Source organism: Kwoniella shandongensis, chromosome 10 (genome assembly GCF_008629635.2).
Source record: "Kwoniella shandongensis chromosome 10, complete sequence".
Taxonomy (NCBI): Eukaryota; Fungi; Basidiomycota; class Tremellomycetes; order Tremellales; family Cryptococcaceae; genus Kwoniella; species Kwoniella shandongensis.
The window spans coordinates 784,787-798,956 of NC_089296.1; the positions used below are offsets into that span (position 1 = coordinate 784,787).

At 48.5% G+C, this 14,170-nt stretch overlaps 6 protein-coding genes across 6 annotated transcripts; 4 read left to right on the forward strand and 2 right to left on the reverse strand.

Moving 5' to 3' along the window:
* Positions 1-699: 699 nt before the first annotated feature.
* Positions 700-1,957, forward strand: CI109_105684 (uncharacterized protein; the record flags this gene model as incomplete). The annotated part of the gene is made up of 5 exons (XM_065967711.1): positions 700-858; positions 992-1,141; positions 1,228-1,614; positions 1,687-1,778; positions 1,837-1,957. 5 exons carry the CDS (start codon positions 700-702, stop codon positions 1,955-1,957), a joined length of 909 nt encoding a protein of 302 aa, XP_065823783.1.
* A 671-nt stretch (positions 1,958-2,628) lies between these two features.
* On the forward strand, positions 2,629-5,778 carry CI109_105685 (uncharacterized protein; the record flags this gene model as incomplete). Its single annotated transcript, XM_032004190.1, has 14 exons — positions 2,629-2,716; positions 2,790-3,127; positions 3,188-3,241; positions 3,310-3,425; positions 3,511-3,652; positions 3,724-4,149; positions 4,219-4,348; positions 4,409-4,539; positions 4,604-4,901; positions 4,967-5,044; positions 5,118-5,258; positions 5,322-5,427; positions 5,504-5,633; positions 5,692-5,778. 14 exons carry the CDS (start codon positions 2,629-2,631, stop codon positions 5,776-5,778), a joined length of 2,265 nt encoding a protein of 754 aa, XP_031861421.1.
* A 321-nt stretch (positions 5,779-6,099) lies between these two features.
* CI109_105686 (uncharacterized protein) lies at positions 6,100-6,965 on the reverse strand (the record flags this gene model as incomplete). The annotated part of the gene is made up of 7 exons (XM_032004191.1): positions 6,100-6,159; positions 6,226-6,233; positions 6,384-6,480; positions 6,661-6,700; positions 6,773-6,792; positions 6,878-6,887; positions 6,955-6,965. The coding sequence occupies 7 exons, from the start codon at positions 6,963-6,965 to the stop codon at positions 6,100-6,102; spliced, it is 246 nt and encodes an 81-aa protein (XP_031861422.1).
* A 326-nt stretch (positions 6,966-7,291) lies between these two features.
* Positions 7,292-8,075, forward strand: CI109_105687 (uncharacterized protein; the record flags this gene model as incomplete). The annotated part of the gene is made up of 3 exons (XM_032004192.1): positions 7,292-7,499; positions 7,629-7,778; positions 7,867-8,075. 3 exons carry the CDS (start codon positions 7,292-7,294, stop codon positions 8,073-8,075), a joined length of 567 nt encoding a protein of 188 aa, XP_031861423.1.
* A 220-nt stretch (positions 8,076-8,295) lies between these two features.
* On the reverse strand, positions 8,296-10,504 carry CI109_105688 (uncharacterized protein; the record flags this gene model as incomplete). Its single annotated transcript, XM_032004193.1, has 4 exons — positions 8,296-8,596; positions 8,666-8,875; positions 8,943-9,048; positions 9,127-10,504. 4 exons carry the CDS (start codon positions 10,502-10,504, stop codon positions 8,296-8,298), a joined length of 1,995 nt encoding a protein of 664 aa, XP_031861424.1.
* Positions 10,505-10,960: 456 nt separating this feature from the next.
* Positions 10,961-13,517, forward strand: CI109_105689 (uncharacterized protein; the record flags this gene model as incomplete). The annotated part of the gene is made up of 10 exons (XM_032004194.2): positions 10,961-11,048; positions 11,137-11,355; positions 11,470-12,122; positions 12,209-12,268; positions 12,322-12,418; positions 12,503-12,582; positions 12,646-12,773; positions 12,835-13,025; positions 13,097-13,370; positions 13,436-13,517. The coding sequence occupies 10 exons, from the start codon at positions 10,961-10,963 to the stop codon at positions 13,515-13,517; spliced, it is 1,872 nt and encodes a 623-aa protein (XP_031861425.2).
* Positions 13,518-14,170: the final 653 nt, after the last annotated feature.

Sequence of the window (14,170 nt, forward strand, 5' to 3'; positions counted from 1 at the left end):
CTACTTTGAGATCAGTTACGCTTGGTGCGAATGCAAACTTGTCAAGAATGATATACCATCATCGTGGTGTGATGGCATCGCATCGGATCGGCATGCATATACAGTTAAGATTCTGGATTTGTACGTTATATCTTGTTTCTGTTTCTGTTTCGCACAATCAATCAATTGTTTCTGTGTTTGTCTCCTCGCCTCGGTTCGAGCTCCAGTACGGATCAAACGAACGTACATTGAGAGATGAGGCGCATAATAATCAGGGGTAAGTGGTGATGTACTGCAACGAACGAAGTCACTTTCGTACTGTCAAGGTGTCTGATCCACAGATGGCGAAGAGTATGACGTCGAAAAATCGGTTAGTTACTGAAATCTTAACTGACGTGGAGTGATCGTATCGTCCTTTCGGTTGGCCGTGAAAGTAAACATCCTTGCTTGGGTGGCATGTTTGTGCTCGACCGAACCTGACTACCGAGCAGAGATGTAAACAAGCAAGCAATTCCACGGTCCCGACACAACACAACAAGTCACTGAGCAGGCTATATATATATAGCAGGACAGGACGGACCCATTACTTTCCTCTTCTCACCACAACGACTCACCTATCGCACAACTAAGAACAAACTTATACATTCTTTTTGATCCGTCATCACCGCCACCTCCGTCACTCTCAATTGACTCCCTTAGTCCCCTCATCATCTCCATACGATGCCCTCTATCCTTACCACCACTTTGGCTGCCTTTGCCTTGTTGGCGGCACTACCCCTCCGGGTCAGCGCCGCAGGGTTCATCGGTTGTACTTCCCAGGGTTACGCCGACTCAATCTCGTATGGGGAGAACCTCGGGAACAGTGTGGAAAACTGTATCGTGAGTACCGTACTCTCACTACGACACCCAATTCCGATGCATTTCGCCACGCCTTGCCCAGATATGACTTCCAACCACCCGAACGCGTCGTGACTGACTCCACTGGTGGTTATTCTTTCTTTGCTGTTACCAGAACATATGTCAAGCTACCTCGGACATTGCACCTTTCGCATATTTCTCCTTTGACACGATGTCATGCAGATGCAGTCCAAACCCCATCATCTCCAGCCAATACACGCAAGGAACCAATTCTCAAGGCAACTGTGCGGTCAATGATTATATTGTACGTACAATCACAGCCCCCATAACTATGTCCAGTACCCACTGTAAGAAGCCGATGCTGATTGTTGGTGTGTTCGTGCGTAAAAGGTCTACGACCTCACTACCACTTTTGAATTCCGTCAATGTCTTTCGAACATGGTCACCGACAACGCTCCACCCAACACAAACACCATCAAAGAATGTTTCCAGGCGTGCGCCACTGAAGGGTCTGCCATGATCAACCCTCTCGGTAACGGCCAGTTCGGATGTCGATGCAACGCTCCAAACGTCATTGAGGTCACTAGTAACGGCTTCGCGGTCAACTGTAATGCCGGGACTTGGTTCAACTATGTTCATACTGCCGAGGCTCAAGCGAGCGGTCTTGCCAGGAGAAGGGCAAGGGCTACCTTGGAGCAACTGAGACTCGATAGCCAGACACTCTGTCCCAAAGGTTTGACCGCTTGCAACGTTAACGAATACTCCGACACATACGAGGTAAGTGTTTGTCTACATCCGTCAACTTCACCCAAGGCATCCACTGATTGTTCGTTTGCCGTGTCCGTATAGTGCATCGACACCAAGAACGAACTTGAAGCTTGTGGAGGTTGTATCTTTGGCGAGTTCCAAAACACCTCCGCCAACATCACCCTTGGCGTTGAGTAAGTGTATTGAAAAACACACCTCGAAGCAGCGCTGATAGAGATACTGTCTTTCTAGCTGCACGACCGTTGCTGGTGTCGCTTTCGGTGCCATCACTTGCATGGACTCTCAGTGTACCGCTTTCTCCTGTGAGAAGGGATACGAGTTGGTCGCCGGTTCATGCGTTGCTACCTACTAGACAAGTCTTCCTAATTTGTTTTGTCGAGTCATTCCCAAATATACTACATTATTTCTTCTTCGTTCAATTCTTCTGGGGTTTCGCTCGATTCTATCAATGGACAATTATCTTCCTGCATCACCGTACTTCATGACATTATGACATTGAAACGTATGAAATATGTGCTCTCGAACCGGAAGTGAAAGGAAAAGTATCGATGCGAAAATCAAGTGCCACATTCAGACGCGGGGGGCCGACGGGGGGAGAGGGAGGGAGATCTACTGTACCTTCGCGCTCAATGCTGGTGACTGACTGGCTATACGGCTGTTGTCCTTACGACCAATGTCTGTCTACCTCGGTCTCCTCCAAGCCTATAACCATCCAATTGTTCATTAGCTGCACCCAATCACATTTATCAACGTCTTATCCTTGGGTGATCGTCCAGTGAAGAAATACATACATGCAGTGCGCAAGGTTACCGCGTCTCGAAATACCTCTTGATTAGGTGAGTGAGCAACGTCCCCCTTGTCATGTCTTTCTTCGCCCGCCATCTCGTTACACGAATGTGAGACATATAACAGCTAGGATTGCGACTGACTCTCGACTACGCGTAATCTACTGTAGTATCGAATAACAAACTCGATACACTCCTTCCTCTCCGCTGTTCGCATCTGGGTCGTCACACTTCGAAGATGGAACATTATCCCGACGGGTATGTCGATGTCAAACGGCCTGAAGATGGGGAGAATGGAGCATATGGATATAGACAACGACAGTATTGTGAGTCGGTCTCGAGATTGCTGCTCTCTGGATTGAATCTGACCGTTGTGTTACTATGTGTAATTAAATTCAGCTCAAGATATCCTTCAACAACAACCCCCTCAATCACCTAACAAACCTCAACTTCCTCACGTCGCCTCCTCTTCGTCAACTTCCACGACCACTTCAAACGCTCAATACTTCGACAACAACAATAACAACAGCAACAATAACAGTCGACAACACTCGTACTCTGACGTGGGAGGAGGAGGGGGAGCGAATGGCCGACCTAGTCTGAGCAATGATCGGAGGATGTCGTCCGGTCTGGGTGGAGGGATGGGTAGTTTGGGAACTATCAACACGGCAACACAAGAGGACGTGATTCCAGTTGGATTCGATGAGGGAATCCTGAGAGGATTGTGTGAAGTCGACGTGAGTGCTCGTGCCCAGCTGAGCATCGAGAGGTATGACATGCTGATAGGTTCGTCACAGTGCGCTCTGCCGTTACTCGCAGATAGGATAAAACAGTCTATAGCCTCGTGTAAAGTAGGTTATCTGACATTTGGCCTTTGAAATGATACTGCATAGCTGATCTCTCGCCATTTCATCACCAGCAAGTCGCAGTCTTCTTTCGATCCAGAGCAGAAATTGAGGAGAAATACGCCCGGTCACTAGTAGAGCTATGTCGGACGACGGGTGATGTCTATGCAAGAGCGGATTGTAAAGCTGGGTGAGTGCTTGCCCTTCAAACTTCACACTCGAGCTGCGTACAACAAAGGCATAAGGTAGCAGGCTGATATAACCACTCGATGCAGGACTTTTGTCACGGCTTATCAAGGCTCGCTCAAGTTGCAAGACCAGCTTGCGCAAAACCGCATTCGGTTCTCTCAGCGGTTGAACGAGATGAGTGATGAGCTTCTTGGGCTAGCGAGAGAAGGCGAGAAGATGCGAAAAGTTGTGAGAACTACCTTAGCAGGACTTCGTTAGACCATGTCAGGTACTGATAACGATCTTCGATAACTCTACAGCACAAAGACAATGGCGCGCGGTATCAATCGATTCTCCAAGAAAGCGAGACGGTGATGGACAAAGCCAAATCGCGCTTCGACGCCACAGCCGAGGAACTCGAGCGTCTCCTCGTAGCGAAAGAAGGGGAATCGCTCAAAGACGCCGGTATGCGATCCTCAGCCTCTGCCTCATCTGCGAATACTTCGGGTGGTGGAAGTTCAGCATCAGGTGGACCAGGTAGTGGTGGTGGGAAGCGGGTATTGGGGAAAGCTATGACCAAGGGAGGAATGCTTTTCAAGGGAAAAGGAGCGGGATCATTACAGCGTCAAGAGGACGATGTGAGAGCTAGGATGGCACAAGCGAGCGAAACATTCAGGAAGGCAGTGTTGGAAAGTCAAGCTTTGAGACAAGAATACTTCAACTTTCAATTACCGAAGATCCTTCGTGTAAGTGCCAGCCTATCGTCCTTTCTCCCTTAGACAAGAACGTCACTGACGACAGCGAATCTTCTGCAGCTGCTGAAAGAATGTGCGGACGAGCTGGACTTGGGAACGCAATATCACTTGTCGCGATTTGCTTTCTTGTACGAATCGACCGTCGTCGGAGATGGAACTCTGCTCAACCCCATGAGCGCCGCCGATGAAGGTGAGTGTCTATATTGCGTGGAAGGCGATTCTTTAGCTGATTTATCGTCTCATTATCCAGGGCCTGGACTGAAAACGATATTCGAAGCGATAGACAACAGAACGGACTTCAAGGCGTACATGCAGAACTATGTAGTAGCAAGAGGAACGCCTCGCGGTCCTCGTCGTGATGCACCGTATGAGGAAGGCTTTGTGAGTGATTTATTTTATGTGGAGTTATTAGCTTTTGATCGCCGTCCTGACGCTCGACCTGAAGGTTCCGCCTCTACCACCACATGTACAGCGAAGTGCCGATGCGATGGCAGCAGCCGCAGCTGGTGGTGGTCCTAGCCAAAGTTCCCATGTTTCACAAATATCGATCAATTCGACCAATACCACCAACGGTACTTCGTATCAGACGGAACAAGGATCGTCCTCAGAGGGATATGCTGCTCCAGGGATTCCTGCGTCTTCAGGCGCGACATTCGGTGTCGATTTGGGAGAACAGCTGCAACGCGATGGAACGGAAGTACCGAAGGTTGTGGAGAAATGTGCTCAGGCCATCGAAGCGTATGGTGAGCTGCGTGCTTACTAAGGTTGCTGGGAACGACTGCTGACGGTTCTCTTCATGGCTTGTCAGGTCTCGAATCGATGGGTATATATCGGTTGTCCGGAACGACATCGAAGGTACAAGCTCTCAAGAATGCGCTGGACAGGGGTGAGTTGACATCGACATGTTCTACACTTGGTCTTGGTCAATGGAACGCATGCTTACAGTCATATTCTTGAAGATATCAATAGCGTCGACGTCATGTCAGAAGAATGGAGTGCGGACATCAACGTTATATCAGGAGCGTTGAAGCTATGGTTCCGAGAATTGCCAGAACCACTCCTCACTTATGGCCTATACCATTCCTTTATCGAAGCTGCAAGTGAGTCGCGCAGCCAGTCAGCTGCAAAATTGACCGGTGTACTGACGGAATCGGTCTGCGTAGGATATGAGAATGATCGACTGAGACATATTAGACTACATGAGCAAGTCAACGAACTACCAGATCCGAACTATGCCACTTTGAAATTCTTCATGGGACATCTGGATCGGTAAGTCATATCGAGGAGATGGAACGCGCTGCCATCACCGCCTTATCGTACCAGAAGAAGCTGACTTCTTTCCTAGTGTACGACGGAAAGATTCGGTCAATCAGATGTCGGTCTCAAATCTGAGTATTGTATTTGGTCCAACACTGTTAGGTGCGCCTCCAGAAGAAGGGGGATTGAATCTTGAACATATGAGTTTCCAATGCAAGGTGAGTTCTGAGAGATCAAGGCAGGATATTGGATTGACTGACACTGATTGGATGATAGGCAATCGAGACGATATTGGAGAAATACCATGAGATCTTTGTGGAGGAAGATGGAGGAGATGGTTCTCATTCGCAAAATGCGTCATGAGAAGAGCTCATCTCAGGAAGGAGGTTTGGAATGGATACCAATGATTGTTATTGATACTCGAGGAGATGATAGATACCCCTTGTAATTGGATTATACAGTATGTTCTTGTTGCGGTACAGGTAGCACCCAGCTAGACAGCTTCGATGTCATGCCTTTTGTTAGTACATCAATCAGAATCAGATCGCGTGTTAGCAGAATCGTGACAGTCTCAATGCAGGCCAGTGCGCCGCGCTCCTTTTCAATTCCCCGAATATCCATGCTCCCTACTCTTTTCCTAGATTTCTACCATGCTATATAGACAGAAGATGGAAAGAGGTGAACCTATGGCTTGAGGGAAGCGGGGAAAGTACCGGCCTCGATCTGCTCCTCCCACTTGGCAGCCTGAAAACGAAATGGGCGTTAGTCATATTCTCGTGTGATGATACTCGACATAAGGAGAGGACTTACCCATTCGTCTGTTGTATTGATTAGTCGGAGAGGGAGGGTTGGCAGGGTAGGGTCGAAGGGGAAAGGAGGGTAAGAAGATCAGATCAAATCAATCAGCAGACGTTCCGACACAATTTCCAAGCACCCTTTTGCGGTAGAAGCATGTGACCAAAACCCACTAGGACAGAGAGCTCGGAAAGCCTTCTTGAATTGCTGACAAGGGGCGAAATCTTCTCCCTTGGCGTTGACACACTTGTGGTAGTCGACAAAGTTTTGCTACACAGTCGGTGGAGGGTGATGTCAATCACTACAAACCGTCTTATCTATCAAAATAACTCACCCAGCTGTTTTGTCAAGTCGAAGAATGAAAGTAAAGCGGGCAATATGTCAGCAATTCTCTTCTCTCCTTGATTATCTATTCTTCATGTGAGATGCGGTTCAGAATGAAGGAGATACGGACCAGTGCTTGGTTTGGTTCTGGTTAGGGAATCGAGCGCTATTCGGGGAGTTTTGCACCTCAGCTCACTACACTCAAAGATGATAAACAGCTGGATTGTGCAACACTCACTCGAAACCGGCGGTTTGGAGCTGTATCACATAACAGACAAAACAGGACATCAACAAATTACTTCGGCGCGGATCGGGAGAGAGAGTGGATGAGAAGGATACTCACGACGTAGGTGCTAATTACGACAAGAGTCAGCATGGACCTATGCACCTCGGAGACGAAGATGGGCGAGGAAGACTCACTTTTCGGCCATTGTGATTATTGTTGTTGGATATGTGGTTATTACACAGATATGTAGAGAAAGATAGTTGTGAGTGGAGTGTGAGTGTGAGAGTGAGTGATATACAACAGATGGTTGGTTGGTTGGTTGGTTGGTTGATTGGAGTGACTATAGTGGTGCATGATTAATTAGCTTGGTTCGGGATTATTTTCGGAAAGGGTCGGAAGTAACGTACACCATGGCGAGTGGCAACTTTGTCAGGCAGAGAGTAAGGTGTCCAGGCTAGGTAGCAATTCGATCTCATCTGCGTATCTATGATTGCTATCTCTATTCTCTGAACATACGTAGAGACTCGCAAAATGTCACGACAACTCGATAACGACAACCCTACTATCTTCGCACCGACGACCTCGCATCGACGAGTCGATAGTAGTCGTAATGCCAAATCAAAATTATGGGCGACAAACCCCACTTCTTCAGACGAAGATGATGAGAGCGATTATGGAGAAGCGATAGAATACGGACAAGGTGAAGAGAGGGAAGAGATTGATGAGGAGGAGGTTTACGGTGAGCTTGGTCTCCTGGCCGTTTTCACTACACGCTACATATCCGTATTCATTGGTCATCCAAAATCAATCGCGGTATTGTCTAAGCTAGTCGGAACTCCTAGCTGACATACCCCTGGTGAACACGTAGACCTGCTACGATCAATAACGGATCCAGAACACCCCGTCTCTCTCGAACAATTACGAGTTGTGAATCTAGAAGATATCAATGTGGCGGGTAACAGAGTTTTGGTCTATCTTACACCTACCATCCCACATTGTTCAATGTCAACTTTGATCGGTAAGTCCACCTGCTCACCTTCAAACTTGATGAACGTATGTAAAGTGCCCGCATGAAATGCTGACTGATAGTCTTATTCACCTCACAGGCCTTTCACTACGTGTTCGTCTCCTGCGTGCCCTTCCACCTCGATACAGAGTCGATATTCGTATCAAATCAGGAACTCATCAGTCCGAACACGCTGTAAACAAGCAGCTCAACGATAAAGAGAGAGTACAAGCGGCTTTGGAAAACAAACATCTCCTCAGTGTGGTGGAAGGGTGTCTGGCGACAGCCGGGAAGAGAGGGAGTGATTAAGTGGTGGTCATGAGCGCATTGTCATCTGTCATCTTGTTGTATCCCGTAGCACTGTCCATTGTCATATGCAACCATGTAGCACGTATCCTGTCTGCAGAGAAGCTTGGCTACTCGCTTGGCCCGCGATTCATCAAGTGACGAAGTGGAATCCTGTCGAAGGTGCAGACTAAAAGCAAAGGAATATGAATATGCAAATAACGAAGAATGACAGCACGTAAAATCACACCCATCCTCCAGCTCGTTGTTCCGATCGCGCCACTTCCCCTCTCCCTTCCCTCCTCTCCCTCCCAACCTCTTCCACCCACTTTCCTAACACTTCTTGCAACATCCCCTCCCATCCTTCTCCTCGCTTAGCAATCACCATTGGATCATATTCGATCTTGGGCAGATCTTTGGTCTTACTCGATGATGTAGGATTAGGGGAAGTCGAGTTGGACCTCGAGGGGATGGGAAGGAAAGTGGACGACGTGATGTTGGAAGATGGCATAGAGACTGGTAATTGATAACGATGTTTCAGAGCGCTACGAACAAAAGCGGTCGTGTCAACAATATGAGCCATGTGATATGATGGGTAACAAAGTGTTACTCACGCTCCAAAACAGGTCAAGTTACCGACCTTTCTGAAGGTCCATTCCTTCTCCTTCTTACTCCCTTCCTCTCCAGCAGCGACAGGTGGCGATGCCGTGCCACTGACCACAGAAGTAAGAGTGTCGTGTATATCTTCTTCGGGAATGAGACCCCATGGTTTGGAAGAAGAGAGGAGGGAGGAGTTGTACGCTTGTATGATGATGTAGCCGTCACTGCAGAAAGGAAGAGATCGTCAGCGTCTGTATTCGTTGTCACGTACTGTGAACTGTGTGAACATACGATAGCGACGCAAGGAAAGAGCTTGCGAAATCTGAAGACGCTATCGAAGGTAGACGTAAGGTGAGTGCGACTGGTAGATGAGCCGACAGGAATGCGTGTAGTTGTTCTAAGCACAGAAGAACAACGATTTCAGCATGACGACGAATTGTTACCGCACTATAAGAAGCAAGGACGCTCAACTCACCCAAAGTTCTTCCTTCCCATTCCTCGTCACCTTTTGCCCAAATCTCAATCTCCCGTTGAGTCTCGTTCCCTAACGCAAATGTGAACAGCCGTTCAACTTGTCCGACCCATTTTCCTACCCCTTCTCTCGTCCCTCTCGCTTCCTTCTCCCACTCCGTATCTTCCAACACTTTATATTGTCTCCTTTCTACTTCGATCCCCTCTTCCCACGTTTTTCTCTCTGCTTGAGATTCTTCCTGCGCAAGAACATTGAGATTGTACTCGTCTTCCTCTTCCTCCGGATCGATATATCCTTCAGGTTCAGTGTGGAGGGTAGGACTAATGGGACTAGGCAGAGTAGTGTCGTTTTCGTTTGTGAGGTTGGATACGAAAGAGATATCAGGATCGTGTGGCTCGTCCCCTTCTCCTCCTGAGACAGGCGACAAAGCCCTCTCTGCTTCTTCTTCCTCTTTTAGCTCGAGACGAAGTCGTTCTTCTAGAGCTCGTATAGCCGAAAGCACTTCCAAAGCGGCCTTTCTCAGATCGGCTAGCCCGTCATCTTTGTGTATATTCGCTCCGTCGACATCGTCGATCCCCAAGCTCGATTTTCGCTCGTTGCCAGTTGCATTGCCCGCAGAGACAGCTCGAGGTAGTCCACCCGGTCTGGACGGTGTAGAGAAGTTGGAACGCATTCTTGATGTCGTCTTAGGCGGTAAGAGCGCGGACGAGCCTGATACTCTTCGTCCACTATGAGAGGCATTGGAGATGGACAGAGCCAAAGTTCGTATACGTCGTATTGAGCGAGCTGTCGTGACCAATGCGGAGCGAATATCTTCCGATGACCTATGGGGTGTGTGTAGCGTTTCGTCGACGGGGTCTTCGTCCGTTGTTGACAGTGAAGCAAGATTGGTGGGGAAATACAAGCTCTTTGAGGACGGTAGAGCAGTCGAAGAATTAGACGAAGAAGGTGCCGATAATCCCCATAATCCACGAACGGTCTCTACGATCCCTTTCGCTTCTTTCCTAGCTTGATCAGGATCTATCCTAGGTAGATCAACCTCTTTCCAAGGTTTTCTTTCCCCTCTTCGACTATTACTGTTACTGAATGACGAAGATGATAATGCGGAAGGAGGTCGGTTTTCCTCGTCATCCTCACCTAGACTGGACAAGATGTTACTAGATTTGACGCCTACTCCTGCCCCAGGACGATGTTCGACTAGTCCAGCTCGAGAGAAGTGCAGTTGGAGATCTTTGATAGAACCGAGGAGTTGAACGGATTCTCGTTTTGCAGCAGACCGAGAAATGTGTCGATATTTTGGGTTTTTCAACGGTTGGACAGGTGGTTGGGAAGTGGATGCAGTAGGTGGTAAGTCAGAAGCTGATGCGTGATTGTCGGACATGATGACGGAGCTATGCTATGCTATGCTATGCTATGCTATGCTATGCTATGCTGTACCGTTCTATGCAGGGCGAAGCGATGATACGATGTGGGGATGTGGAACAAGACAATGAATTGATCAGCACGAAATGTCAAAGGAGAGGTAGTAAAGACGCTGGAATCAATGGTGTAACCACAAAGTCAAGTTTAGGGCAAAGACGAGGCTTGTGCGTGATTGATTGTGACGGTATAGGATCTTTTGCATCGGTTGTACATCACAGAGAGTGACAGTGACGATAACGATACTTCTCCTGTGTAGCAGTTCGTGTGCAGGAACACAGTGATATATGCATAGAACCCTTCTCACCCCTTTGTACCCCTTCCCCTGATAACTTACGCGCATGAATGAACGGATGGATGCAACAACAAATCCGACGCGAAAGAAAGCAACGGACGAGAAATTGGTGACGTAACATGAATGCGACACGCGGCTTCCACGTCGATCAACACGGACTCGGTCATTGGCCAGACGGGCAGCACCACGGCGGGTATTTACACCAAAGCGAGTAACCGTGGAATGGAAGACGGGGTGAGCACTGGTCACACTGCCATATAACTCTCTTCCTCTTCCTATCCCATCTCTGCCTTTCACAGGCTGTCCCGGCCATTACCTTTGTCGTATTGTGGAATCGACTATGTCACTATCTCACTCGCTCCAAGCGACGTTGCGATCCGTCTCGCTCTTCCCTCAATGGGTGGTATCGTCATCGACCCTTCATTATACATTAGGGGGTTTGGTCACCTTGTTAGTCGCCTTGTACATCTACCTCTGGCCCTATAGAGAATGGAGGTTACCTTACCGTAACCTGAGAGGTGAGCGATGATGACTCTCTTGAGACTGCGTGGAACAATAACGGTCACTCCCTAGAGACCTTTTCCCTCTGTCAAGTCATCGCGGCGTCAAAGCTGATCGCAACCACCTCTTAGGTCCGGAACCTCATCATTGGTTTTGGGGCAGCTTACAATACATCATCAAATCTCCACCTGTCGCACCTCAAATCGAATGGCAAAAGATCTACGGTCCCACTTTCCGGTACCGTTTGATCGCTGGTTTACCTCGATTCATCACCTCGGACCCTGTTGCCATCTCCTACATCTTACAACATTCCGACCTGTTCCCTAAACCGGAAGAGACGAGGAAAGCACTCATTGATATCCTGGGCAACGGCGTGCTTGTAGCGGAAGGGAACGATCATCGTAAACAGCGTAAAGCGTTGAATCCAAGTTTTAGCCCCGCTGCCATCAAAGGCATGGTTCCGATCTTCTTCGACAAAGCAGAAGAGTTGCGAGAAAAGTTGTTATCCCTCATTGAGGATGATAGTCAAGAAGGCGAAGCGGCCAGTCTCTCGCCTCCCGTCGAAGAAGACAAAGTCGAAGGTGGAAGAAAGATCGATGTGTTGAAATGGTTGGGCAAGACGACCCTCGACGTAATTGGTATCGCAGGCTTCAACTATGACTTCAAAGCCCTCTCAGATCCGAATAATGAGCTGGCGACCGCTTACACCAAAATGTTTACGGCTGGTATGGACATCACTCTGCTGGGCATACTGCAGTTCCTCTTCCCATTCACGAGGATGGTCGTGAGTAGATCTTTCGTCGCCCCTTCCCTCAACACCTATATAGCATGCGATAGCATACTGAACTAACAAAACATGCTCGATTACAGCCGAGTAAGAGAGCGCGACGCATCAAGGAGAGCACCCATGTGACAGAGAGGATTGGAAGAGTGAGTTGTGTCAATTGACAAAGACGAAAGTGGTCACTCATCCACGTTCGTAGCGTTTGGTAGAAGACAAGAAGAAGGCTGTTCTCGCTGCACACGCTCAAGGTTTCGAGAAAGGTCAGGACATCGGCCATGATCTGTTGTCGATATTGAGTGAGTGCAGCCTGTCGGAAGTCATCACGGCAAACTGGTCTACCTGAGATTATGCGGCAGCATCGCTTATATACTACGCGATAGTCAAAGCAAACATGGCGTCTGACGTGAAACCCGAGCAGCGTTTGACCGACGACGAGGTCCTGGCACAGATCACAACTTTTGTGGGTCGTATCAACGGATCGCACGCTGCCACTCTTGCTTACATAGTGGTCTTTGATTCGCAGATGCTTGCCGGTAACGAGACCTCGTCGACGGCTCTAACCTGGATATTGTATATGTTGGCACAGCATCCAGAATTCCAAGTACGGTTGCGAGAGGAGGTCAAGGCTGTCGACGATGATCGGCCATCTTTGTGCGTATACAGCCAACACCGTGCAGTATCGTGACTGATGGCGGCTTTCGTCATCTCGCAGAGAGACTCTCAGCTCCTTGCCGCTCATGGATGCAGTCATTCGCGAGACTCTTCGGCTCTGTGCGCCTGCTCCAACCACCAATCGACGATCGAGCGCTACTGCCGTGATCCCGCTCGGAACGCCTGTGCGAGGGCGAGACGGCACGATGATGGATAGCGTGACCATCTACAAGAATACAACAATCTTCATTCGTGCGTTCCACCTGTCATTTGCACACGAATCCAATTGCGCTGCTGACCTGACCTCAACATCTCCTTTGTAGCCATCCTAGCGATCAACGTATTGGAACAGATTTGGGGTCCTGATGCCGAAACGTTCAATCCCGACAGGTTCATTAACCCCGATCCTGCTCTCACTACGAAGCTCAATGCTGTCCCAGGAGTTTGGGGTAATCTCATGACCTTTTTGGGTGGGACGAGAAACTGTATCGGCTACAGATTTGCACTGGCGGAAATCAAGACGATCTTATTTGTCCTAATGCGGAGCTTTGAGTTTGAGGAATTGAGCAGTAAGCCAAAGATCGAGAAGAAAGCTTCGTGAGTATCATTTGACCGCAAACCAAGACAGAGCGAGGCTGACCATCGCACCGCAACGTTGGCAGTATCGTGATGCGCCCCAGAGTGATTGGAGAGGAGAAATTGGGGTTCCAGATGCCCTTGATGGTCAAGCCTCTGTCCGGATAGCCAAGATATCAGGGTCGGTCTGGTCTTATGGGGAATCTTCAGGTTGATCTGCACCAACGATGAGATCAGGTTGTATCTTTGCTTGGAGACAGTCCTTTGGTTGCGTGTATATCGTTTATAATCTCCCAACAGTATGTAAATTACGAGAAAAGATGTAAAGCCTTGTGTCTGTGCCTGCAGATCAGTAACAGGGATCAGAGACAATCCGATCTCGACGGGAAGTGCGACCGTAGGTGCATGTGTAACGGTTCGCTACTCGTACAGTGCATACAGTGTGTGTCCTGCTGTGCTCAGTGCATGGGGTTGCAGCCTGTCGTTTGATCTCAATCTTGTCTGCTGTGCTCGAATTCAGATGCCGATGTCTAATAGATGTTTCACAATTCCAATTTCAGTAACCCTATTTCAAGGGAATCTCAGGTGGATTTCCCCTCCGGCGGTATGGTTTAAAGTTAAGTTAAGAATCGGTCTTTGAGTGATGACCATCAAAAGCTGGAAAGTTGGCACTGTCAGCTTGGCATCACTGATACTGTAGATCACGCCTGGACCTAGAGCAGTTTGTACGCTCACTCGCATGCGATGCATTTACACATGTACGAGTACATGTACATGTATCGTATATTTGTTGCTTTGTTACATCCAATCGTCTGAGATTT